We start from the raw sequence: 27,627 nt of genomic DNA on the forward strand, positions 1-27,627 counted from the left end.
AGATGTATTTAGATCAAAGTTTGTGTCCTGTGTCCATGGTTTGGGTTAGAACAAAACCTTTCACGACATTAATTGTCACAGTTCTTAGGTTATGGACCAATGGTGACTATTTATGACCTTCACAGATCTCTATCCATCCATCTGACCACACTGCTCACCTTGCATGTCCAAATGAGACACTAATGGGTCCTGACAACCAGGAGATGGGAGTAAGATGAGGTTTGTCAATCATGCATCACTTACCTGCACTTTGTTCCCCTTTTCTAGAGATCACAAAGAGCACAAATACTTGGCTGTGACCATGATGTGCATTTCCCACTTTTACAAATTTGAGCCACTCCTGTGCAGCTGGTGGGTTTGAAGCTGCTGGAATCATATTTAATGAGGTAACAAATCTGAGCTCATCCCTTCTTTCTTGGTGGGTTTATGTCAACTATTGCACTCTCTTCTCTGCACCAGGCATTTCTGTGTGGAATGGTTACTAAAAAAATGCTTTTAAATTGAGTTGATGTTTTAAAAAAGCTTTTAAAATGATGGAGGAACAAAAGCCCTTCTCTCTCTCTCCTGTACCTCGGGAAATCAAGACTACTTTGGTACGCTGTCATAATGCAGCCATCAAGCAGTGGAAAGTACGCTTTGTTACATCAGCCCAAATTAAAGATTAAATATACTATTTTCCTGCTTTTTGCCAGATCCTGAGCTTTAATTAAGATTGCAGCAGCCAGGTCTGTCTTGTGAATACACTGCATGTCTGACAGTACCTAATTTTCACAGTGGTGCTTCTCCTGGAACATAAGTATTCCTGACATTTAAGTAGCTTAGGAAGAAAGGCTCGGCTTCATCTTCTTCTCTTTTAGATTTTATGCAACAACTTTGCTGGAACTTTCACTATAAATGACTCAAAAACATGGCAGATGTTCCTATAGGTGCCCTGTTTCATGAGAATTATCTTTACTTCTTGAACTTTTTTATGACCAGCGACAGCATTTTCTTTAAGGCAGCCAAGAACACTCCTTCTTGCACCGCTCTGTGATATAATTCAATCATTCGATGGCTGCAATTTGCATCAAAAAGTCCCTTCGTTCTTTGACTCATAACTTATTCAAACCTGAACGCACGGATGCGACGGACATCTTTTCATGTTTAACTCAACGTACACTTCGAGGCGACATCATTATTCCTGTGACATCTGTTGTGGATTATTGTCGTAGCTTCTTGGAAAACGTAACAAGAACGTTCTTTTTCTGTAACTTCAGAACTTGTCTGGGAATCAGTCACACAGTTATAGCTTCAGACGGGTTGCAGACAGACACTTCTAGTCGCTAATTATTGTGCTTTCATGGTGCCAGTTAAGTAAAACGTAAAAGAAATGTTGGCTCAAGCGTCACACACTCAGGGTTTAAAACTCTGTGAATACATCAGTGTGTGTCAGAACACACTAATGCAGTTTTTTTCTCATTTCTAAACGTAACTCCAAGTACTCCTCGGCGGCTCAGGAGTGCTGTTGAGCTCTGGGATGCCTGTTTGCTATCGATCAGCAGCGCGTCTTATTACCTCGTACGCTTCCTTAATTTTCTCCTTCCAATAGAACAAGAACATTTCAACCCACAGAACAAGGGATGGAAGAAAGAAGACCAAGTTTATCAGATGGAAATAAAACAACAAAAAAGCAAGGTAAACAGAGAACATTTATAACCCAGCAAGACAACACATTCAGACGGCCGTATAATCTAATGGAAAATAAAAGATACTGAGTTACTGCAGAATGCTTTAATATCTGCACTACGTCAAACAGGCAGCCACATTATCTCCCCATGTGAGCGCATTGTTAAACTTCTTTCCCGCCGTCGTGCACATCTGCTTTTCACTTACACATTGCCCATTTGAGAAAATAAATAACAAAATCCCTGCTACAATCTAAAATTGATTTGTGTTCTTTTTTCTTTCTTCTTCTTGTTGTTGCCGAAACCAGGTTTATGCAGAAGACAGATGAAGACGTGATTTTGTTTACTGCTGGATATGAGAGCTGATGAATGGGCAGCATGCTTCAAGCAAAAACCAGAAGAATATAAAGAAAGCTGTCTTACTTTTTAACTGCTGTAGTTTATGCCTGAAAAACTAAACTCCACGCCATTAGTCAGTCAGCGCACACACACACACACACACACACACACACACACACAGTCCTTTTCCTTTAACTTTCTAGAAAAACATAAATACGCTTTCTTGCACAACAACACAATTTTTCAGAGTTACTTTTAGAAACACTTTGGCCCACATAAGGTTTTTTTTGGGGGGGATCCAAGCGTCCCCAAAGCATTTTGCTTTGGGTCTCATTGCAAAGTGAGAATATTCGGTTACGGAAGCCGGATTACCTTATTTCACCCCAGCTGATCCCCGGCAGGAAACTCAGGCATCTCTGCAGCTAAATCTAACTGTGCTGCAGCTTCACCTGTGAATTACTGTCTGTATCGGTATCCAGCATCCGATAGTGATATTTTGGAAAAACAGGCTGTTAACAGACAATAACCTGGACTCGTGTTAGATTGGAGCTGTGGCAGCGAGGGATTGTGTTCTCATATCAGAGGGAGATAATGTGAAGTGAACAACATGGGGCCTATAATGAGTTAAACATGTGTTTGCCCTTAAATGATCACCCTCTCTTTTATCTTGTCTCCTCTCTATTCTCCAGTCTGACTGATATGCAAACGTGCTGCAGCACTTAAGCCTGTTGCTACAGTACTTCATATTCAAATCAGACACGAACCCTCTGATCTGGGTTTGGAGGAGGCCCAGATAGAAGTGCAGCAAAGTCTAAAATTGGCACCAAGGGCTCGGCTGTGTGTACAGTATGTGCTGGAGTTTAAGGGGGATTTGTAAGACGGCAGAGCTGAGGTCTTGTAGGCTGAGACACTGGAGGGTGTATTTACATTAATCAGCACCTTTAGGCTGCATTTAGAGCGAAACAGTCAAGATCACGGCTACGTTTGGGCTCATCGTTAAGGACAGACCTACATGTTCAGGCCCATAGATTTTGACAGGATGTCTCAGAATACTATATGTTGTGTTGGTCCATGTGAGCTTTTATGGCTCTTCCTAGCTTGAAGCCACAGTAGACAGAAATCCTCCTTCTGTTGTTCTTCCAACCACACACTTCAAACACACAAGACAGTCGAGCTAAAGGTTAACATTCATTTGTATGTGAATAGCAGAGGTCTAGTTTCCTCTCTATATGGACTTTTTGGCCAAATGATGCCAAATAAATACCGTCATCTCCCACTTTGAAGACCTCCTCAAATGAAAATCAAGCGTTGTACCATGCTAACATGCTAATATTGGGTTTTATTCTAATGCTGAAGACATGTCATGAGTGTTTCACCACAGCGCACTAATGACAGTCTGAAAACATGATTCAAGCTTCCAGACAACAAACTAAGAAACCAATCCTCCCGTCACAGGACTTTCGTATCATTCCTCTTCTTCAGAATCTGCCTCAGTTGGACCAGCTGTGGCTGAATGACTCCAACATTACAATAGTTTTACAGTGTTGGGAGCAGATTCATAGCTGAGGCAGTGTGCTCGAGCTGCAGCGAGAGGCAAAGAGGTGGTTTGGAGAGCCTTCTAAAAGGAAGCAACACCAAAGCGTAACATCTAAGCCATTTTACAACAGGAGGGGGTTACTTTGAATGAAAATCAGACGGGGTTTAGTCGATGATCAGATGCTCTACAGCAGGGGTGTCCAATCCTGGTCCTCGAGAGCCACAATCCTGCATGTTCTAGATGTTTCCCTCTTCCAACACGCCTGATTCAGCTCATCATCAAGCTCTGCAGAAGCCTGATAACGATCCTGATAATATGAATCAGGTGTGTTGGAAGAGGGACACATCTAAAACATGCAGGATTGTGGCCCTTGAGGACCAGGATTGGACACCCCTGCTCTACAGACTCACATTCTAGCGTTTTTCTGTGGGCCCGGGTCGGCCGTGTCAGCATCCCTGTTGTCTGGCAATTCTGATGCAGAAACAGTGATGTCGGCAGGCAACAGCAGGCATCATAGTATGTAGGAGGTAAAAAAAGTGCTGATACCCTGTAGGGCCTGAATTCATTATTAATGCCTGCAATGATGCTAGGTTTGCCGTTGCATCAGTCCGACCAGCGCGGTGAGTCACCGTGTCCTGGAGCTACTCGTCGGCCACTGTGTGTGTGTGTGTCTGTATACGCTGCTTTAAATACATCAGCAGATATTGCAACGGAGCAGACTGCTGACTGACTGTGAGGGGATGTGGATGTCTGGGTGAGGAGGAGCAGTCAGATAACAGAGAGGGAAGAGATCGTGAAACAACAGCAGCCTCGGTGAGAAAAAAACACGGTCCCACAGGTTTCAACTGTTAGTACAACCCGAGCAGTGGTGAAAGTTGCCACAGACCTTTAGCAGAGTGGTGGAAGGAGGCGAGAGGGGGCGGGGGCATCGTGCCATCTCCCCTACTGCCACACTACATCCATCACACGCCTTCTCTTGATTATCTAAACCCTGACACCGCGTACACCGCAGATACTCCTACGCCAAATTTACCAGCCTTCTACCAGGCTCGCATACTCTTCTGCCTCTCCCCCCTTATCTCTTCTTCAATTCATCTCTTTTTCCACATCCCCTTCTCCTACCACAGTTAAGGTCAGGGTGGGATGTGCGCAATAAATCTTCACTGCAAATTCTGACAGCCACCCTCAATCCAGGAAGTGCTTTAGCCAGTCGGAGGCAAGAGCTGCACTGCACATAAACTTCACCTCTTAAAAACTATTTGGGTAGGCAGAAAGTCTGGGCGGAGAGTTTGCAGTGCTGTTTGGCGAGAAAATAAGACAAATTGGTGGGAAAAAAACAAAGAAAGTGCGAGGGAGGAAAGGGCGAAGGGTAAAGGGAGAGATTTGCTGGAAGAAGAGTGGATTCAGCGAAGCCACGTTGTCCAGATTAATATGATGAATGGCACCGAACAGCTGCTTTTACTGCACTATTATTTTCTTTTATTTGGCTTTTGTGCTCCCTTTTACCACAAAATGATATCAGAGGTCTCCAGCTTCTCACACACTCACACACAAGCATCGCAGCAACTGTGCGAACGAGGGAAGTGCTGCTACAATGCAGCATTAGTGTCGGACACAGAAAGTACACAAAGGCTTAAACACAACTCTGCAGCACCGAACAAATACCGTCATGTGCTTTGTCCATCCATCTTCTTCACCCTATTTTTATAGTCAAAATTAGTCGAGAGACTTGGGAAGTTTGAACTAGAAGCACACAAATAAAGATGTAAGGCTTTGAATGTTTAAATGCCATATTGATTAATTATTAGCGATTAGGAGTCCAGAGAGAGACGCGAAGTTAAAGAGTCCTGAAGTTCTGGAAGCATGAACAGATAACTGCTACATGACCTGAGACTTACACTCGAACGTTGCTCTTATGATGTTAGACCGTATCTTAAATGACTTGAGACTTGACTTAGACTTGTCATTAATGACTAAGGACCGGACTGGAACTTACTGCTAATTACATCAGACTTAAACTTCATGCGAATGACTTCAGACTTGAATTAAACTTGTCAAGAAGGACTTGAGAAGTGACTTGTCAAAAAGACTTAAAGCTCCTCTGGGACTTGTCACTTCAGACTTGATTGTGTTTCAAAGGATTGAGAGACTTCCCTTGAACCAATGACTTGAGACTTAAATTAGTCACTAATGACTTGACATCTGAATCGTGTTTGTCAAAAGAGACTTGATGATTCTCTGCAGCTTTTCACAAGTGACTCAAAACTAACGTGAACTTAATTGTGTTGAAAGATCTGAGATGTGACTTTGTCATGAAGGACTAGAAACACGACTTGAACTTCTTACAAATGACTTGACCTGGACTTGATTTGAACTTCTGCCTCTCTGATGATATCAGTCTTCACTTGGACTTGTCAGTAATGGCTTGAGATCTGACTTGTACTTATCAAAAAGGACTTTTGGCTTCTGATAGACTTGTGAAAAATGACTTGAGACCTGACTTGAAATTGTCTTGAATGACTTGAGATGTGAATTTGTAACAACACATCAGAGAAACTGGTTGAACTTGTCACTAATGACTTGAGACCTGATCTGAACATGTTGCTCCTCATGTCATCCTTTAGTTGCACTTCTGAAAAATGACTTGAGACTTGACTTAAGCTTGTCATGAAGTACTTGAGCTCTGACTTGTCAAAAAATACGTGAGTGTTGACTTTGTCGTAAAGAATTAGAAACATAACCTGAACTTCTTACACATGACTTGAGGCTAGAACTGGACTTGACATGAACTTTTCCCGAATGACACGAGACCTCACTTGAACTCGTCAGTGCTGACTCCAGACTTGTCTTAAACTAGTTACTAATGACTTGAGATCTGACTTAAAATTGTCTTGAATGACATTATTTGAACTTCTCACAAATAACTAGCTTGATATGAACTTCTTATAAGACTTTACTTGACCGTGTCTCTGACGACTCAAGACTTGACTTGAACTAGTTACTAATGACTTGTATTCATCAAAATAGATTTGTCAAGAAAAACTTGAGGCTTCTCAGGGACTCAAAAATGACTTGGGACTCAATATTCTTTTAAAGGACTTGAGATAAGATTTAAACGTGTTGCAGAGGATTGGAGACATGACTTGAACTTCTTATAAATGACTTGATATGAACTTCTTCCTACTGACACCTTGTCACTTGAGACTCGGCTTAAACTCGACGCTACTGACTTCAGAATTACTTCTCTCAGACTTGTCACTAATTACTTGAGACGTAACTTAAAACTGTCTTGAAAGATTTGAGATCTGACTTTTGAATAGAGACTCGAGGCTTCTTGTGGACTTGTCAAACACGACTTGGTAATTGTCTTGATGGATTTTGATACTTTATTTGAAATTGGGGTCTCAGTTGTACTTGTTAGAAATACTTGGGGCTTCTCTGGGACTCGTCACAAATGACTTCAAAAGTGACTTAAAATCATCTTGAAGGATTTGAGTTTGTCACAGAGGACTTTAGACATGACTTGGACTTGTCACTAATGACTTGTGATCTGACTTGTACTTGTCAAAAATGACTTGAGGCTCCTGTCTGACTTCTTCTGACTGAATTTGTCGTGAAGAATCGGATTCGTCACTGGGGACCTGAGGCTTGACTTGAGCTTGTTGCTGATGATGTCAGACTTCACGTGACCTTTTCATTGAACTTGTCACACATGTGCATGATTTAAAACTACAAAAACACCCTTCAAGCTATGCAGCCACACACACATAAAGGCTCATCACGGACAGGAAGCTCCTCCCAGCCCGTTGCTCAGTTAGCGCTATCTGTATCCGCCTGCATGTCACCGATACTCCGTCACACACGGGTTCACACACTCTCAGAGTTAGCGTCAGCGAGCTAATAAAAGCCATTGCTCCTCCACGCTGTCATTTAGTGGCCTCTCCAGCACTTTTCCCCGCCTATCTAGGACCTACAGTGCTTCCCGCTCTCATAAAAGGGAGGCGATATTATCCTGGGATGCCGGGATGTGAAAGAAATAAAAATGATGGAAAACTACACGGAAGTGGCTCCTGGAAAGTGTGTTTGTAATAAAGGCTGATTTCATTTGTGAAGCAGACCGTGATAGCGGAGCTTGAGAGACGCCTCTACAGAATATGATAATGCAGCCTGTGATGAATGAGTGATATCATACTGAGAGGATCACGACGACGAAAACCCGCCCGCTCCAATTTCGCTTATTAAATTATTTTACATATTATTTTGTCTCCTTACACGCTGCGTGACTGTATTGATCTCACGTCCGTCTGTCATCGGCGGCGTTGCTTATCACGTCCAGCCAACAGATTGCGTCTGAGTGATATCTGTTGTTTGCTGTCGATTTTCTTCCAGCTACTCCCTCGAATACGTTACATATATTTGCATGTGTCTGTCCCAGTAGGAAGTCATTTCTGACATTTCTATCCTCTCCCGTCTCTCTCCAGCTTTCTGCTCCGTCGTCTGTTTTTCTCCGTCGATCTTCGTCCCCCCGAGGCGTTTCTTCTCGTCCACCTACATTTTTTTTTTTGTCCCTTTTATCGTTCCTTTTCTTCCTCTGTCCTCCCACCCTTCATCTTTCCATGGATATTGATTCTTCCTGTCAATAGGATCCTCCACTTGAATACAAACAAGGCCATCTGCATGACTGCCAATCAATATCAAAAATCCAGGAGAGGGTGTTTGGGAAGAAAAAATAAAAATCCAGCGTTTTGATGTGACTATGAGCTGCCAAAGAGTGGATGGAGGCTGTAGTGACAACTGTATTTTAGAGGGATTTTGACACAGAGGAATTGCATGCTCCAGTTGATGCAATTTTACAGGTAGAGTGGCATGGATGATCATGTGAAAAGGCCAATATAAGTCCCCCCCTCGACGCTGTCGAGGTGCAGCTGGACAGCGGTCACAGTATTTGTGAGTAAAGCTGTGAGATCTTCGCCCTGAGCTGGGTAAACAGCCAGATCTTAGTCCCGACCCCGGAGCAGTGAGATGGCTTCAAACACACAGGGAAAAAAAAACATCTGTTGGAGCTTAACGTGAAAGCGGGGAGAGCAAAATTGTGTGTGCATCTACGTGGGCAGGGGGTCTCAGGTGGACGGACAGCACAGGAACCAGGGCTGAAACTGGCTAAAGCCTGCGTGGACTCTAGACGGGCAGGAGGAGGCTTCAAAAACCCGTGTGCGTGCCCACCGAGCTCTTCGGAGCCCGTTGGTGCAGCGGGGCTCTAAATTTAGCGAGCTCTTTAGGAGCAGTCATCTATCATTCAACACGACCCCTCCCATGAGGAGAGAGATGCTGTGTGTGAGTGTGTCTTACAGAACGAAGGTAAAACAGCAGCACAGATGAAGCAAGATACAGAGAGAGCTGCTAAATGTTTGCATGGAGGTTTTTCTTCCCTCTTTTCTGTTCCCGCTGCACAAATTTAAATACGTTTGTCAGCTGTTAAGCTCATAAACGAAATAAAGAGTAAAACAAACAGAACTCTTTGTTCTTTATTAACTAGGCCGCTACTTCTGCTTGATGTTTAAGAAACAAATCAGAGCACACAAACAAGAAGCGCACATTTTTCTTTGCCTTTGTGGATTTTCATTTGTTTCCCCTTGTTATTGTGAATCATTCAGCTTAATGGCTAAAATTTTAAAATTTACAACACCGTGCCTCTTCTCTCACTCATCTGTGTGATGCTGTGTTGGAAATTTCACACCCCTCATTTGCACATTAATGTGGTACAAAATGGGAGGCAGCTGCATGTGCCATTATTTGAGTCTGTGGTAATGGTTTGTGCTCCTCAGAGCAGGTCTGGGCCTGAGAGGAAACCAGTGTGTGTGAACGCCACTCTTCCTCTCTAACGGAGACAGATGCCCACTGTTTTCTTGCAAGCGATACCTTTTTTTTTTTTTTTCCTGACTTTATAAGAAAAACAACATAATTTCATAACCTCATCAGGCAGGCTGGTCCCTAAACATCCCATAGTTTACTAACAAGGAGTTTCTGATGACAGCAGTCAACAGCAGCACATCAGCAATTTGAAAATGCCAGATGCTCGGCATTCAAATTGTGCTCAGGAGATGTTTGTTTTGACAATGAGCCTGGACCAGTTAGGAGGCAATTGCAGGGGGAGATCACGCCAAGTGGTTGGCGGGGAAAAAAAAAAAAACACAACAACTCTCCCCCCAAAAAAACACGCTGTTCTCCGTGTTTTATTGCCATGACTGAGCATACACTCAGCCATTGTTGATGTGCACAATAGATGCACGCACACACTTTGCTTAATAGCTTTTATACCCCAGTGAAGACGGGGACGGGAGCGTATAGATCGATTGTGACGAATAAGTGCTTGAATTGGTATCATAAAGCTTAATTTACTGTTAGAGTGCAGCCCAGCGATATTCAAACCAACAATTTGGATCTGAAATCACATTAGATGCAGTTTGTGAGAAAAAAAAAAATCATATATATAAAAATACTATATATACATAAACCAACCTGGCTAATGCTGCCGCCAAAACAGTTTCAGCCTGTTAGGGATCTTTGAGGGTGTCTTGGCACCAGGACTTTGGCTTTGGACTGTTTGGATTCTGTGCTATAGGGCGGGTCGAGCATCCCTCGGATACTGGATCAGGTTGGGATCTGGAGAACAGGTCAACACATGCAGCTCTTTGTCGTGTTTCTCAAGCTGCTCCTGCAGGGGGAGGAGAATGCCGGCAGATCGCGCCATTGACGGGCGTGCTTCTTGTGTCTGGGTGGGTGGTACATTATAAGGCCATAGTTCTCTGCCACAAACCAGTGGATCGGTCCTGAGTTGCTGCCTCAGGCGATTAAGTTTGGATACCTTGGGATCTTGTTCACCAGTGGGGTCGCTGCTTCTTCTCATCAAAAGGATCCAGCAGAGGTGGTTCATCTGATCAGGGGGCCTCCCGGGAGTCTCCTTGAGGAGGTTTCCTGGCTCGTCCAACTGGGAGGAGACCTCAGGATAGACCCAGAACTCACCAGAGGGAAGGAACACCTCAGCATGTCCCAGAGAAACAGGAAACGATGCAGAGGAGAGGAACTGACCTGCTTAGGCTGCTGCCACAGAGAAGAAACCCGTCGGCTGGATGTGTCTGTGTGTAAACTCTCCTTTTTCTATAGCAACAAAGACGTTATTATGGACCAATTATCATGGACCGATATCTCCGTTTACTGCATCCACACAGCCACAGAGGACGCATTATATAGTATTAGAAGCAATAATTTCCAGATTCAAATTAATTCACTGGACAGCTCCGAGGCAAAAAAAAAGAAAAAACAAAGTGCTCAGAGGCCCCACTGACCATCTTCTGTGTTTTAAGGGTCTGTTTTTTATTCATTAAGCGCGACTTCATTTGACGAAACGCACATTCTAAGACGTGAATAATAAAAGCCATTAAAACTACATTTTCACTTCAGGCCCTGACAACGGTCTCTCAAGACTCGGTAAGAATGTAGGTGTTGCCTTGAGGCTCCCATCATCATCTTCACAGTTTTCACAAACAAATTTGCAGTTAAATTAACGCACACTAAGTGCGACCCGGTGAACAGTTTGGGCCCCTGGGCTGTTTCCTGCTATGCCCAATTGGACAGCCAGCCTTGGTGGTTTCAGATGATGAAGTTGGGAAATAAGCAAATCTAATGAGTGCAAAAGTCTGTTAGGGAACAAGTGGTTTCCTATCTTTGAGTAAATCCTCTCCGTTGTGGGTTAATTCTGCTGCTTAGCATATGGTTTAAATGCATGCAGAGAAGTAGAAAGTATGCTTCAGACACCTGGAGTGTCTCTGCAAACTATCCACTAGAGTTGGACTGTAGCTGCAGACGAATATTTCTGTCTGGAGAGTCTGACTGATGAATAGAAATAACACAATTACTCAGAAAGCAAATTGCAGCAATGATTTCTCACAAATTTTCTGAATCCACTGATGAACATGCTGCACATATGAGACAACAGATGTCCTTCTGCGGCCGTGTCACTCGCTTTAACTTCCTGACATTTGTGCAGCGCCACACGGATGGCCGCTGATTACATTTCATATTTCCCACCACTGTCCACCTGTGAAATCAGAATAAGTCCCCCCTGAGTGTTTGCTTGATTGCTTTCTGAGAAAATAAGTGTTTTCCGTGGGGTAGCCTCAGGTAATGATGCCCTTTCCACATTCAATTTAGACTCCTGGTGGAACATCATTTAGATCTCAATTATCCCAGTCGGTTTTTCTTGTTCTTTTTGCCAGCTGAAAGGCTTGAGGTGACTTGTCATTGATTTTCTCCTCTTGCCAAACTCCCTCCGCCCTGTCAGGCAAGGACAGACTGAAGGCTTTGTTCTAACTGTACAACCGGCCCTTCCATTTACCTCTCTACGTGGGTCACATTATCAAACTCTACGGAAACATGAAAGCAGCGAAACGCCACCGGCACTTAATATGAGACGACTTCAAACAGAACTCCTACCTCTGATGGTCGTAATGGGCCAGACGCGCATCCCATCTGCAATTTAACAAAGCACTGCATCGAGGCTCAGAATCTGGAAACTGACCCAAAAAGCGTAATTTTAGTGATTTTCAACCCGGGTCTCGTTACTATACCTTTGGCCGTTACGGCTCATGTTAATGTGAGACCTGCTAGAGTCCAGTTTTTCACCTTAACGTATTTTTTACAACTTGGTTAAGACGAAGCACCAGAATTGTTTGACTAGGAGTGGAGTAAATGGCATGGCTTGTGTTAAAATAGGACCTTTTTATTTAAACCATATGTTTAACTTCCACTTTCTGGTCTACCAGGCTGATGAGTCCAATCATACATGTGATCCATCTGCATGAAATCAGTCGCATTGACAGCATTATGGAGCTGTGTAGTATTATAGGTTACATCCATGTAGAAAACAAATAAATGGACTGATCTAAGTAATAAACCCCAAATCAATGTTTTATCATGTGTTAATGTAATCCGGATACAGCCCAAGGCGCCATGTGACTGATTTTGTGCAGATGGGTCACACATATATGATTAGTTGGCTAAAGCAGAGCGATAGTGAAGCACTGAAATGCATTGCAAGACATCCATCCATCCATCCATCCATCATCGCTACACCTTAATCCTCACTTGGGTCTAGGTACAATCACCAATTAACCTCAGCATGTTTCTGGACTGTGGGAGGAAGCCGGAGAACCCGGAGAGAACCCACGCTGCATTGGGAGAACATGGAGACTTCACGCAGAAAGATCCCGGGTGTCCTCACCGGGATGCGAACCTTCTTAGCTGTGAGGCAACAGTGCTAACCACTGATCCACCTTGCAGCCATTGCAAAGACATGCAGATTAGAAATCTATTTGCAATATATTACAAATGTAATCCAGCAGAAAAAACAAACAAACTGAACCCTGTCCTAAGAGGTTTGTGCCGTTGGTCCCAGTGTGCATTGGACTGTTTTGGTGGAGTTCCCTGAACATCTGTAGGAAGTTGGCAGGACCCACATGAAAGGCCTCAAACGGGCAGATTTCCACTGCAGGAACGTTAACAGGAACCCTGACCTGCCCTTTTAGGACCTCTGTTTCCATTGTACTGCAGGATCCAACAGCCTGTAAAGCTTCAGTTCTGTTGAGTCCTTGTCCTGTCTGGGTTTAAAAAATCTGCATTTGTCTTCTCAGCTTTTTATTAATCAGCCCTGAGACCTGAACAGGACTGAACTGTTCCAAGGCTTCTCAGAAGAAAAAGTCCTGAAACAGCCCGCAGGTTCTCCAATGTGAAAATTGGAATTCCAGCTCTTAAAATAAAGGAGTTTCCCTTGGAGCTTGAAAAGAGATTAACTTTTTCAAACTTAGTGGTTCTTGTACTGGGACCAGGTTGTGTCTGTACAGCGAGTGTCTTCTATCCATAGAGGCAGTTCATCGACACTACAGCTGTGACTGAATTTGTTTTTTGATTTTCTTTTAGGAGAATTAAAAAAAAAAAAAGAGTTCATGGGTTAAAATGCTTTAAAATAATAGTGACAAATGTGATATCAAACGGGTTGTCATTCCCAGCAGCTGCCTGACACGCATCCTTCACAAAACAGATCAGCGCCGCAGAGCTGCTGCTAACAGACGACTTCATTTAGCGCCCTTTGAAAAGCAAATAGTTCCAAATGGCTCGGCCGACTTTATTCAAATTAGTTTTATTTTTCCAGATCAATGGAATACTGAAGCTGCCACATAAGCTGTTAATACACTGTGGAGGAACTAAACAGCGAGCCTGGCTGCGCGTGGCACTCCTCCAGCCGCTGACTTTCCTGGACTCCTGCAGGTGCCAAAGGCTATTTTTCGGACTGTGCACACCCAGACCTAATTTCTGCACTGATATAAACACTTGCAGGGGCTCATTCAGCACCGGCTCACGCAGAAAACATCTCCAAGACTGACAGCCTTTTTCTCTGAGATGCTTGAATCCAGATATGCGCTTAAAGAATATGAAGCTGCGTACAAAAGACAAGCTTTTCAGTGAAGTCAATAAAAACCTCAGGCCTCAGCTTTCAACAATGCACGCATCACGGCTGCACAACTTAAAAATACTGAGTCGCGCCGAACACAATGGAGCGATGTGCATAAAGCCACGCTGCCTCCAACTACTGTGTCTGGTATTAATAGATAGTACACTCATCTTGGAGCAGGTAGAACTAATATCTGCAACCATCTCGCCCCGCCGTCCCAGTCATTATGCAGCAGCTCGCGATGCCTGATTGGATTGTATGAGAAATTAATTGGACTCCTGTGATAAACCAATGCAGAGAGAGGAGGAGATTCTTCTGCGGAGGGGTTTTCTGGGTTGGAGGTATTCAGAAGTTCATTTTGTTAAAAAGACATTAGGAGATGAGGAGGAAGGGGCGACGAGGCGAGGGGAGATAGCGACTTAATGAAAGTTTCCTTTCATGCCCCTGGGTTTCAGAGGCAACTCTTAACAAGAGCGAGGAAGATGAGAGCGAGAAGCGCTCGAGCATCTCTCTGTAGCAGCTATTGTGCAGCCCGTTACAAAGAGTTGTGCCCATGTAGGCCACAGACATGTTTCTCCTTGGAGAGCTAATGAAATAAATAAACCACGATAACTTTAAGCAGCCTGTCTTGATCTTTCATAAACCGCAGAAAATGCCCGTCAGAATCCTCCGTAAACATTTCATCAAACGTGGCATAGGAGGAAACTACCTCCATGTGTGATGTGATGCATTTTAAAATGAGTAAATTACACTTTATGACAAACAAGCGACCGCATCAGAGTGAAAATGACCTCCTCTGGCCTTTCAAAGTGCTCCGTGTGAAGGTCGCTTCAGATCCACGGCTCGGTCAGGGCCGTTTACATTCTCAGTTAATTAGCAAAATGTTAAAGATTACTATGATGATAAACAGATGACTGACATTGCCATTGTGACCAGGTTAGCATTAGCATGTAGCTCAAACATAAAGCATCGTTAGCTCTTTCGTAATTCTGTGCTTTGAATCTGTATTGTGCCGTAACATCTGTCCTGTGCCAGACTATCAGTCATCTTCTCAGCTGGTAATATTATATATCTACAGACGTTCATGGTGTCATCTCCTTCTCACCTTTTGCTCTAATGCAGCCCCATATCATCACATTCCCACTTCTGTGCTTCACTGTCAGGACGATGCAGTCACTGTGGTAGTCATGGACATTTATTTTGTTTTGTTGGCAAAATAAATAAAAAATAATAATTAAAAATAAATAAATAAATAAATTAAAAAAATTTAAAATAAAAAATCATTAAAAATAAAACTAAATAAAAAATGAAAAAAATAAGAAATTATTATTTTATTTATTTGTCCTTATATTTCTACTTTTATTAGCCTTTTCTTCTATGGATTAATTTTTTTAGAAATATTGCTTTATATTGCCACATTATCTATTTTTTATTTTATTAATTCTTCTTTTTATTTCCACTTTTTGATTTATTTGTGTAATTTGGCACTCTCACTACTCCATAACATCTGGCCATTAAGTGTCAAAGCAAAACCTTTTCTTTTTTTTCTTGGATGTCGTCCACAGATGCTGACGTTATGCAGATCCAAAACTGAGAAAGTTCTGGTGTCCACAGCTCATTTCATAACTAATTAGGTTAATTAGAAATCTCAGATGTGCTTAATTGTGTTTCAGTGATCACATGTATTTATTTTTTTGTGTTTCTGTGTTTTTTAATATTGTCTTGCTAAAGGATTTGTTTTTGATTGTTCAAATGCAATTATTGCGAGGTCAGACTATTCAGAATCACTGGGCATTGAGGTGATTTTGCACCGGAGCGTACTCACTTGTGTTGTGTTCTGTACGTCACAGTGCTGCTTTATGCTAAATGCTAACGCTAACACAGTCAGTATAAAAATGACAACACTAACCTACCGATGCTCATAATGTTCCCCATGACAACAGTCTTATTTTAACATGCTGTCAGGTTAACACGTCCTGAAAAGTCAGAGTACAGATGAGGCTGATGTTTTGCAACCATTTAGTGATAAACAAGAATATTGGATCAATTAAGACCAGAGAACTCTTTAAATGTCTCACTTATTGTAAAAATGAAATGATTCAGTAAACAGTTAAATGCTCGCTGTGGTGTCCTTCCTTTTTATCCAGTGGATTGTAATTAAACTCTAACTACACTGATTTATCCCTGCAGTAGCTGTAGGACTGGGCAACAACCTGCAAATCAGGTCAACATATAGGATGCACATAATATAAGTTGCATGAAAAATCCTGCAGACGTGACCTAAATGTCATGAGCTGCATTTGGCCCTGATGGCAAAAATCAGCTTCTGTAAAGAAAAATTTTCAGTTGATGAGGAAAACATGTTCTAACATGGTCACTGTGGCCCTTTCAAACACGTTTAGCATGTTGACATTGTTAGTTTTGTGTGTTATCATGCTAATATTTGCCAATTAGCAGCTACGAGTCAAAGACAGCAGACGGGGTTCATTTAATGTCTGTTTTGCAAGTATCTGACCAAAAATCTACTGGGCAAATGAACAATAAAACAATCTCTGAGCCTTTGCTTACTTGACTATTCAGTTAACACTTTTAAATCTTTGGTAAATTTTCCTCCCTGAGACACAGATCTGAATACTGCCTACGCATTACTGCAAGCAGCCTTCACTGAAACACTGCATCCTTCATTTGGTCTTGAACTAAATTGAAATAAATTCAATATAACAACTTAAACCTAGAATAGCTGTTGTACGTAATGCAGCAGCTCATAAATCAGGTCAACAGTGTACGAATACTAGAACGGACTATTAATTAACTAAAGTAGTCAGATTGAAATGTTTAGCATACACAGGAATCAGTGTGTAAAATATTACAGTCCTCTCCTGATGAATGTAAATTACCCTGAAAAACCCACTAAACTGCCTGGGAGGTAGAGCAGATGTGACCTCAGCATCATTAGCAGAAGCTGAATGACCCTGAATGCTGTAAAAAAATAAAAAATCATTTTAGCTCATTTATCTTTCAGTAAAGAAAAGAGAAAACCTTTGACTGTCGACACAAAGATTTTCTCAGCGACCGAAAGCAGTGGGGTTTGTGAGACGTGTGGATTCATCTTCAGAAGGCCGACGGTGTTTAGAAAGTACAGTACAACACGCGAAAAGTCAAAAAGAGGAACAGCGGAGGTGGACGAGAAAACAGAGCCAGCCAGTGTGAGAGCTCAGCTGTGTCCATGTTGTGTCAGGAGGCTGATGGATGACCTGCTTCATGCTTTCCCTCCAATCAAGACCATGTGATCTGTCGGATCAAATTAGCCCCGGGGTGCTGCATCTGGATGTCCAGGCTCAGCTGTGCGCCTCCCTCCTGAATCAGATGTCCTTGCTAGGTGAGCGCCGGGTCCTGCGAGCCGAGGCGACCTGTCTGACTCCGAGACGGCATCCTTGATCAACAGGCAGCTGCTGCTCTCGACACGCAACAAACACAGACGGACGCCGACGACCTCGCAGCTTCTGTCTCCGCTGATTGCATGCCTGTTCGCTCAAGCATCCATCACAAAGTTGTTTTGTCTAATTTCTAGCCATATATGATAATTACGCTGACAATTAACTGCGTTTTAATTAAAAACAAGATGAGAATCTTCCAAATAGATGAGATAATGGCACATTTTAACCAACAGCTCGTTCATTATTCCGGCTGTGTTTCACCAAAACATTTTAAGTGCTGCTCATACCAACATATCTGAACCCGTGTCAGGTAGCACACTCTGTTTAGCATCTGAGTCCATGAGGAAATATTAGCATGAAGTGGCCAAAGAGAGAGAACGAACACAGCTGTAATGAAATATCTTCATATCCTTTCAAATATTTATTGAAGAGTCACTAAAATAATTGTGTGCTTATTAAGTGCTATGTGAGCTCTGTAGGTTGATTGGGGTTAATTAAAGATTATGCAGTTTTATTATAGAAGGATTTCTCATGTAGCTAATTAGAAAAACGCACAAGCTATTGTTTACACACACAAACAGCTTGTTAGCGGACGACCGGTGGCTCCTGATGCCGCTCTGTCTCTGAGCCCCACAGTCCTCCATCACCAGAGCGAGGACCGGGCCAACGTGGAGGAGGCCAAGAAAAAAAAACGCCCCAGCGGATGTTTGATGCAGGTTTAATCCAGGCCAGAGGCTCCATAGCTCTCTATGAGATCGGCCCTTTACCCGCTTACCAAATCCACAAAGGTGAGCCCGGGACGCGCTCAGAACACAAGCTCAGCGCCTTACCTGCTCCAGTTTCCAGTGGAACTCGGCCGGTCTGAAGGTGTCCACCTGGGTGAAGTCTCTCCTCAGCAGAAACACCAAGCGGCAGTTGTGGACGTACAGCGAGTAGTGGTGACGGTTCATTTCTGTGGGAGGGACAAAGAGAAAGGACCGGATCACCTGTCAGGTAAAGCTGATCTGAAAGCGCACAACACTGGGAGAGATCGCAGGAGTTTTAAAAATCTAAATAATCTCTTTGGGAAAGGCCGACTATCGCATAGCTGAATTAAGACTGGAGGAGCTTTTCAATGTCAGCTGTAGCACTGTTTGAACAGACCCGTCCTCCAACATCCATCCTACACTCATGGACATTCTTACATTTTATTCTAGAAAAGAGGTCCATGTAGCTGCATACTTTGATGTACTCATAAGTATAAAATAAGCAAAAATAACAGACAGCTCAACTCTCACGTTGCATCTGTCACATCCAGGAAAAATTCATCTGTGTACAATTATAGATATTTTATTGCGCTTTGAAGGCTTTTCCACACAAACAAGACGTGTCAGAGGGATCAGCTGAGTTGCAGTTTCTGGTCTCAACATGGAAAAAGTCAAATGTATTGCTTGTCTTAGTGGCCTTTTATTGTCCTACTCGCAGCAGCTCGTGTCTTTCTCCCTGAGTTTCTTTGCGATGCCAACAGCGTCTCCCTCGTCAGTCGGCCGCCCTGGTGCGGTGCAACCAAACCTCCGATCCGAGGACCGGTTGGCATCGACTAATCCGCTCATTTGATTTGTGCCACTCTGATGGAATCGCGGGCTGATTTGTGGTGCTCTGATCAGATCAGCTGCAACACGTTGGTGGGAACTCGTCTGTCTGAGGAAAACAGCGTTAAAGACTGAGGGAGATGGTGTTCTGTGTTTTTTATTTGCCACAAAATACTTTTAAACATACTTTGCTGTGTGCGGCTCTAAACCTCAAGCCCATCGGTTCTTACTGTAGAATTCTATCTTTCCCAAAAAGAGCTGGGCGCTGTTGTTTTTTTTTTGTTTTTGTTTTGCAAACTTTCCTCACACATCAGCAAATAGGACATTAGTTTGGTATTAATGCACGTTTTAGGGAACATTTCTGGCAGCAAAAGCAAACCTAAAGTTAACTAAAGTGAAGTGCCTGGGGCCAAATATCAGTTAGACACATCACAGGGGCACATTTCAACTGTTTTTGGACTTCAGCTGAGATTTGTGACCTACATCCAGCAGAATAAGGCCCCGTTTACACACAGCAAAAACTGTGATGTTTCAATGCCGTTGGTTTACACGTAAACGAAGCTACAAGTCACCCAAAGCGATCATTTCCGAAAACTCCGACCAAAGCGGAGACTTGGAAAAACTCCGTCTTTACCATAGACTGTATAACAGATGGACGCAGCGACCGTGACGTCACCTGCTGGCTTCTGCACTGAGAACATGAAGCCAGGGTTTCGCTACTTCCTGGTTGACATCTTGGATTTTTGGAGCCAAAAATGTTGGAGGGGGGCGGAGCCAGAGCTTTTTGGAGCCAGTAGCTAGTGGACGTAGCGGTACTGCAGGTTTCTGACACTTCATTTTCATGGCCGGTTGCTACGTCCATCTTTCTTATGCAGTCTGTGGTCTTTACGTAGACAGCAGGAGGCGGAGCTTGACGTCACAGTGTGCGATAAAAGCGTCATCAGTGTGCGACCATGTTTAGAGTTTGTCAGTTTCTCTGTCGGTCCAAACAATCGACCCTCGCGCCATTATCGTTGAAGTAACAGGAAGTAATTCGTGCTATTCGTTGTTGGGTTTTTCCAGAGTTCTGATTGGCTAGCATGGCTTTATGCTTCTCGTCACACTGCCCCCTGTTGGTGTGGCAGCTCATAGCCGCTCTTATCGACGTGTTTAAGCAGGTTTGTGTAAATGAAGATTTTTTTGAAAACGATCTGGTGCGAACAATGTTAATTTTTAGAACGTAGATCCGTTTTTGTAAATACCCAACTATGTATGAACGGGGCCTTAGTAGAAATACTTTGTTAGTGGTTTAAGTCTTGTGATGTGGCTCAGGTGGTGGAGCAGGTTGTCCATTTATAGCAGGGTTGTCGGCTAATGCCTCCACATACCAAAGAGCGTTTGGGAAACACACTGAAGTTGCTCCTGATGGCAGCTCTACTGCCTCTGGTATGTGAGTGTAAATAGGAAACACCGTAGAAGCTCTTTAAATGTCACTGAGGTGCACCACATAGGTACAGTTAGATTCCTGGGATTTTCTGATCAGAAATAACACAGGACTCACCGGTCTTGTCAGAATTGCAGAGCAGTGTCTCCTTCTCAGCTCTGAGCCCGGGACTGGGCCCGTGCTTCATCCACGTTGCTATGGTGAACTGGTCCGTCAGATTCTGGGGTACCACCCAGTCGGGGATTTTAGCCGCCTGACGACCGTCAAACCTGAAGATCAGGTCGCTGTCCCGCCCGCTGTCAGTCACCAGGGAGGCTGTCCAATTGGTGGCGGCACTGGGAGCAGGGAGAAGGTCAGTGCTGCCTGATGAGGCACCTGGGGGTCATTGCCATGGGAACAAATAAAAGGAGCGACAGGAGATGTGTCAATAACAATCATGGCAGATACGCAGTGTATATTGCCCTAACCTTGGCAATGATTACTTATGAGTAAGGCAGATGGCACGGCTTAATATGTAATCAATGGGCCGAGATGGATAGAGGATGTGGCTATTGATTCATGGCAAATGAAACTAACTTTCAAAAGGAAAGAGATGTGAGTCATCGTTCATAAATTCACAACATAGCTCACCACTAAAATGTGCCTCTATGGAAACAGAGAGGACATATTGACCGAGCACTATGGTAACACAAAGAGAAGAGACACAGCAAGGACTTGGTGAGAAGGACATTGTGTTGTGTATCAACCAATCACATGATTTGTTTAGAGCTGACACTTTTGTTATATGATCCCCACACATCCTGACAAAACACTCCGATCATTAATGCGATGCATTGAGTCATCCCACTGCCTTTCTCATGTTCTCTTTAAAAACAGCTCCATCATTCCTTTGACATAATAACCTCAGTGTGTTCAGTCCTGAATGATCTTTGTTTTCAAGCTGTCACCTTGACGAACATTGTTTCTGCCACATAGCTCTCACTGGCCCTTAATGTATCTGACATGCTTTTACTGATCTGTCTTTGCCTTTCCATCTGACAGTGAAAACTGCATTTCATGCCTTTAAAGCACATTTATGAATCATTTGTAACAGCTTACGGGTGGTAATGACTCAAACCGATACGGGAACCATACTGTTCCGAGAAAAAATGGGCGGCGTAAGAATTTACAATGTCTCCCTTGTCCAGGAAAACAATTGCAACATGCATCTGTTCATTTCTGCTAATACCACAACATTAGCACATTAATTGATGTTTTTCTTCCGTCTGTAAAGCTCTGTTTTTCTCTACCGCATACTCAGGGTGCGTTCTGACTCCAGTAATTAGATTCCCTCAGTAAATAAATACGCATCGACTTCTCCAGCACCCAGCTGCAGCCTTCTCTTTGCCCGATGTCTTTGTACATTATCTCAAATTGATTGTGCTTTAAAAAAGCAATTACAATTTATTCTATTTGCTATCAGATAACGATTATGAGGTGCCTGAAAGGGACTCTTTAGTGGTAAACCATGCATGGACTGGGAGCCAGGGGAGGCAGGGAGGGGGTGCCGTGCATTCAGATGAGCTGGAATGTGGCTTGTGAAGGCCGTTAGTCAAAGATGATGACTCCAGCCCCCCTGCTGGCAATGCAGCGTGGGCAGGGAGGGGGGAGCCGGGAAGGCTGGGCTGCTCTGTCGGCGCTCTGGGCACTGACACGGCGGCTCGGCTGCTCATCAGTCACTGAGGAGAAAGCGTGGCTGCATCTGGGGCGGCTAATGCCCTCGCTCTGTCACATCATTAGTGACACAGCTTTAACTTGCCATTCTGGTGCCTTCATTTAGCGCAGGGGTTTACCAGGGACACAAGTGGAGATAAGAATGCAACACGGACCGGCAGCTTTTAGATGTTAATTTAAAAAGGGGCAGAGAAAACGGCACCTCGGGCTCCGTCTGACCCTGGTACTGGAAGTGTGGACTCCAGTGATGCTTTTGGCTGGAGCTTACTTCTAATTCAGTCCTCTAACTTTTAGTTTGTTGCCGCAGCCAGAAGCCTTTGATCATCCGTCCACTGCATGTTCTACATATCTCCTCAACTTACTCACAACACAAACACCACTGAACAAACTCACCACAGAGCTTCTGCAGAGATTTCTCCGAGTAGGTTTCCCGGTCGCAGCCCTTCCCGATGTGGCTGGTCTGCAGCTCCACGGTGGTCCTCACAGATGACAGAGGCCCGCCGCAGGTCTCCAGGTGCATCTTGGGAAACAGCTGCTTGCTGCCCGTCCCTGGCTCGTAGTCCACTCGTTTATTCCACCCTGAGAAAAGCGAGAGATGGAGTGATAGTGTTACGGCTGGCAGAGAGGGTATATTAAAGCGCAGCGTCTGTTCTTTGGAGAGGAAACACCAGCCTGATCCAGATTATGATCTGTAATAATATCTGATTTTCACAAACCTACTCGTTGCTTTTGTTACGGCATGGTTTCCGCCTCATTTTGTCCATTTAGACTACCATCAAAACAGGACACCAATTCCAATTTTTCACTGTCACCGGTATTTTTGGCATCACAACTCAATATCCTTCTGGCAGAATGTGGCCGCCTAATGAAATTGCTGCATTGTTGTTGGAGTGCAGTGCAGTACCTGCATTAGCAGCAATAGTCATTACGCTGTCACTGTCTGTCCTGTCAGCTGTGAATTGTGTTTTTCTGTCAGGGCAGGCTATTAGTTTGTGTAGCGGTGATGCTTTCACTTTCCCAATCATTTTTTCAGCCTTTGTGGCGCGCATATGTGTTCGTCTGCAGTCGCTGCCAGAGATAAAACGAGAATGAACTGAAAATTATGTCGCCTGTTTAATGTTTTCTGGAGTTGTGTTTACAGTGAGCCAATCTCACTCATTATCTCAGTTTCAAAACAAAGCAGCTCCAGCAGATCGGTAAACGCTGTCAGCATAGATTTCCGGCATTAGCTCAGTCGGATGTCTGTCACTCTATTTACATCCCTGCCTCTGTCACGCAGCAGCACCATTGCATCATCACTGATGAAACTAGTTACACCGACACCGAATTAATTGGATGCCCGGCTCTCAACCGCTCTGTCCCGTCCACGCTGCCTGTGCACGCAAATGAGTTCCAATCCGTCCGTCCTGTTATCTCTCCGTCTATCTATTGAGCATTACTGGCTAGGAGCTGGAGGCACAAGCATGAAGGCAAGCTGACTGAAGAAGAAGAAGAAGGGGAACAGCTCTTTGTTGCTCGCCAGACTGTTAAATCTGCCATGCTCACTTCCTCACACACACACTCACTACGCCGTGCACAAACACACACACGCACTGCTTCTGTTTTGTAGTTGATTTACCTTCCCCAGCCTGCAGTCGCTGTGGGCTGCTGCTGCTCTGTTACTATGGGATTGTCAGTGGCTGTGATGAAAATAGGCACAAACAATGGTACATACTAAACAAGGACAAAAACACATGCGTGAGCACAAAAAAACACAAACATTTCTGTAGCTTTCCCTCACACACACACAGTCCTCTCTGCACACAGCCACTGTGTACGTACGCACTAATCAGCCTCTACAACCACCTGCCTCATTTGGGTTTTTTCCCCTCGTTCCACCAAAACAGCTCTGACCGGTTGATGCATGGACCTCTGCAGGTGTCCTGTGGTATCAGGCACCAGCTTAGCAGCAGGTCCTTTAAATGTCTGGATGCTCTGAGGTGGGACCTCAATGCATCGACTTGTGTTTTTTTCTTTAGCACATCAGGCAGACTCTTGATGGGAGTGTGGTCTGGAGAACACCTTGAACGTCTTGTTGTCATTCCTACACAACGTTTGCAGAGTGAGAAAGCACATTGTGCTGCTGAAAGAGGCGACTGCCATCAGAAATACTGCTGCCACGACTGTTTATAGAGGTTTATAGATGAATGCCATGTTGCCAGGTTTCCCAGCAGAACACTGCCCAGAACATCACACTGCCTCTGTTAGCTTCCCTTCTTCCTATACTGCCTCCTATTGCTGTGTTTTCCCCAGATAAACAAGCACCTGGCTGCCCGCATGAGGTGTAAAAAAAGCATGACTTTCTCTAACAAAGCATAAAAGCTTCCCGGTCCAGTTTGGATGTTCACATGCCCACTGCAGGGGCTTTCAGTGGTCAGTATGGACCAGTGTCTGACCAGTCTGCAGCCCCGTGCACGACAAGCTGTGATGCACTGTGTGTTCTGTGATCCTTCTATCATAGCCGACATTAAAGGTTCTCTGTTATTTTTGCTGTCGTGGTTCTTTTGTGGGATCAGACCAGCCTTCACTCCCCACGTGCATCACCGGGTCTCCCTTTTGAAGACTTCTGGTAGGTTCTAATCCCTGCAAACCAGAAACCCCCAACATAACCTTCTGTATTGGACATGATCTGACCTGTCAACGTCTTTCAGGTAACTGCGTTGAACTTGTGCATTTTTCTTGCATCACATGAGCTTCAGAAACTGACTGGCAGCAATCAGCTGCTGCCTCATATTTCCTGGCCCTTGACAGGAGCCATTGTAATCAATGTTCTTCACTTCACCTGTCAGTGGTGTTAACGTTTTGGCTGATTGTGTGGAAGGATAAATGGTCCCACTTTTTGATTACTCCCTTTATGTAGCATATTTTCATCTGGTCCCCTTAACAGCTTGATGGCTCAAAGCTAGTCAGGAGTTGACGTACTGGCTGATTGGTAAGCTGCTGCTGCTGTGATGCCGTTTTTCAGAGGCAGCAGCAACGACTGCTGAAACGACATCCTAAAGCAACAGCAGAACACGGGCAACTTTTTAGCTTAGAGTGGAAGCAAAGCAGATAGACTAGATAACCTTGGTGATGCAGAAAGTGATTTTTAAAAAGATTTCTGGTTACAGGTGGTGTTTGCCAAACGCATACCACATGGGTGCAAATTCACTGAGTAACGAGTTTCTTTATTGGGATCCCAGCTGTCCAGACGGTTACTCAGGGTCATGCTCCTGCTCCCTTTTCCTGCGTTCCCTGTCTATCCCCATTGAGACTATCAAAAAGAAAGCACAAAAGTCCCAAGAAATAAGCTTTAACTTTAACAATTCTAGTTACATTTAGAGCAAATCATCAGTTTTTTTCCCCTCTTGGTTTCTCTACAACATCAACTTCTTCAAGTTTTGTGTACTGAAGGACAGATTTGACATTTGCTGACAGTTTAAATAAGAAAACTGATACCACTGTCTAAGCCACAACTGCTGTTGCACTTCTATTTTGCACATAAACCTTTTCTACTCGGATGTGTAAATTCTTGTATATATTTGTCTTATTATCTTGTTTTATTTTTTATTCATATTTATTGTATTGTATTCCTTTCTTTCTGTAGTTATTTTTACTTTATTTTATTTTTTTAAATTTTCCTATTTCTATTATTCGTGCAAATTCCTACAGCCGAAACCAAATTCCTTGTATGTTGTGTACGTACTTGGCCATTAAAGCTGATTCTGAGTCTGATTCTGAAGAAGCCCAAGCCAAGAGACAGCTAGCTTAGCTTAGCATAAAGTTTGGAAAAAGAAGGAAATAGCCAGCCTGGCTCTGACTAAAAGTTTAAAGAAAAAAGCAATGTGACGACCAGCGCAGACAAAGCTGTCGTCTGTGCTTGTTGCTTTGGAACTGTGTGGTGACAACCGTCCTCCTGGACGTCTGCTGCTGCACCAACCGCAGGGTGAAATCACAGTTTCCAGTCTTTATGAAAACCTCCAACACAGTAAAATGTGCTGGAAGTGATCGACTAACATTAGTCTCAACAAGAAAATCGCCTTTTCCAAAATGTGAAAAAATGAACACATAGAGATGACCTCATTTATTAAAAAGAGCTACAAAATCCACTGGATTTTAACCGTTGAATCCGTTTCCATCTCTTTGTCTTTGCAGTGCTGCAGAGTGAAGCTGCACCTTTCAGCCGGTTGGCTTTGGGGAGAGGCTGAAGCAGACACTCCACTAATAGGCTTGTTTGAGATGAACAGCACCTTGCTTGGAAAGCAGATGAGAGCGGGCGGCGGCGGCGGCAGCAGGGGGCAGAGACAAAAGGCTGCAGTCATGTCGGACAGATTCCAGCAGCCTTCTGTCTGTGCATGAAGTCACAGAAACACTCATATCCTGTTAGATCTGATTCCGATTTAATAAAACACTATCAGACCCGTATATCCGCTACAGACTGTACGCAGCCTCCAGGGCTCCTGATCACTGCTGCTGGTTCCACCTTCATTTCACATCAATGCTCATAATCAGCGTCACACTGATTTGCTGCTGCGTATAAATCTGTTGTCACATCTTTATCGATTTTATTTTTACAATCCTCACATTGAACGTCGATCTGCAACAGACGAGAACTATGATGATCTGATCAACCACACAACACGTCGTCTGTTCACAAAATAAACCATCAGAATCGGAATAACAAAGCCAAGCGCTGTCCGATTGAACAAAAAGACAAAACCGCCTCTACGACGTGCTGATATTGCCGAGCGAACACGTGAACCGGTCGGCTGCTTTCCCGTCGTGCCCTGAGGCCGTGCACTCAGCGGAGAGCCACTCCGAGGCCTGGATCTGAAAAACTGCAGCTGCCTTGATCTCATGTGATTCTGGTTGTCAATGTTTGCGTGACGTCAGGCCATGTGGGGATCAAGTGGGATTGAAATCTAACTGGTATGCATTGCGCCGGCGGTAGATTCTGTGCGGGCCTCGCTCACCTCAAGCAAACTTAATAACACAGTCCACAGATAAGTGAGAGTAAAACGACCTGTCGGTGACTTGGCTTTAGCTCTGAGGACGGGAGGGAGGGCAGGACGGAGCGGAGTCTGGTTAAGGATGCATGGAAAGGAGTGAGGGAATGAGGAAGGATAAACGAGGGGTAATGAGTTGAGGACGTGGAGCGCATTCAGATAGGTGAGAAAGGCTCGGCTTGAGCTTGGAAGTAGGTGATTAAGGTTTATGGGTTAGAGAGCACTGGACAAACACCAAGGTAGTAAAAGGCGAAGGCTTTGAGGAGAGATTAGGGCGGTTTCACTCTCTTCACTTCTTAGGAGTTTTTAATCTCATGGAAGACTGAACGTTTGTAGTCTGTTTGTCTGGAGGGAGGAGTGACCAGAATCTGTTCACTGGACCCGAAACCGTCTGATGTATGGACACCAAAAC

The 27,627-nt window shown here is 44.0% G+C and overlaps 1 protein-coding gene across 1 annotated transcript in view; it reads right to left on the reverse strand.

The window, feature by feature from the left end:
* Window positions 1-27,627, reverse strand: part of LOC103362784 (calsyntenin-2) — a gene marked incomplete at its 3' end in the record, with an annotated part of 206,548 nt that overhangs the window by 59,795 nt on the left and 119,126 nt on the right. Inside the window, exons 6-8 of the mRNA XM_008289268.1 lie at window positions 22,585-22,770; window positions 20,596-20,853; window positions 18,315-18,436 (exon numbers count right to left, since the gene is read on the reverse strand). Coding sequence (XP_008287490.1) covers window positions 18,315-18,436; window positions 20,596-20,853; window positions 22,585-22,770 — 566 coding nt within the window. The remainder of the gene's footprint in view (window positions 1-18,314; window positions 18,437-20,595; window positions 20,854-22,584; window positions 22,771-27,627) is intronic.

Source organism: Stegastes partitus, unplaced genomic scaffold (assembly GCF_000690725.1).
Source record: "Stegastes partitus isolate 25-593 unplaced genomic scaffold, Stegastes_partitus-1.0.2 Scaffold602, whole genome shotgun sequence".
Classification (NCBI taxonomy): Eukaryota; Metazoa; Chordata; class Actinopteri; family Pomacentridae; genus Stegastes; species Stegastes partitus.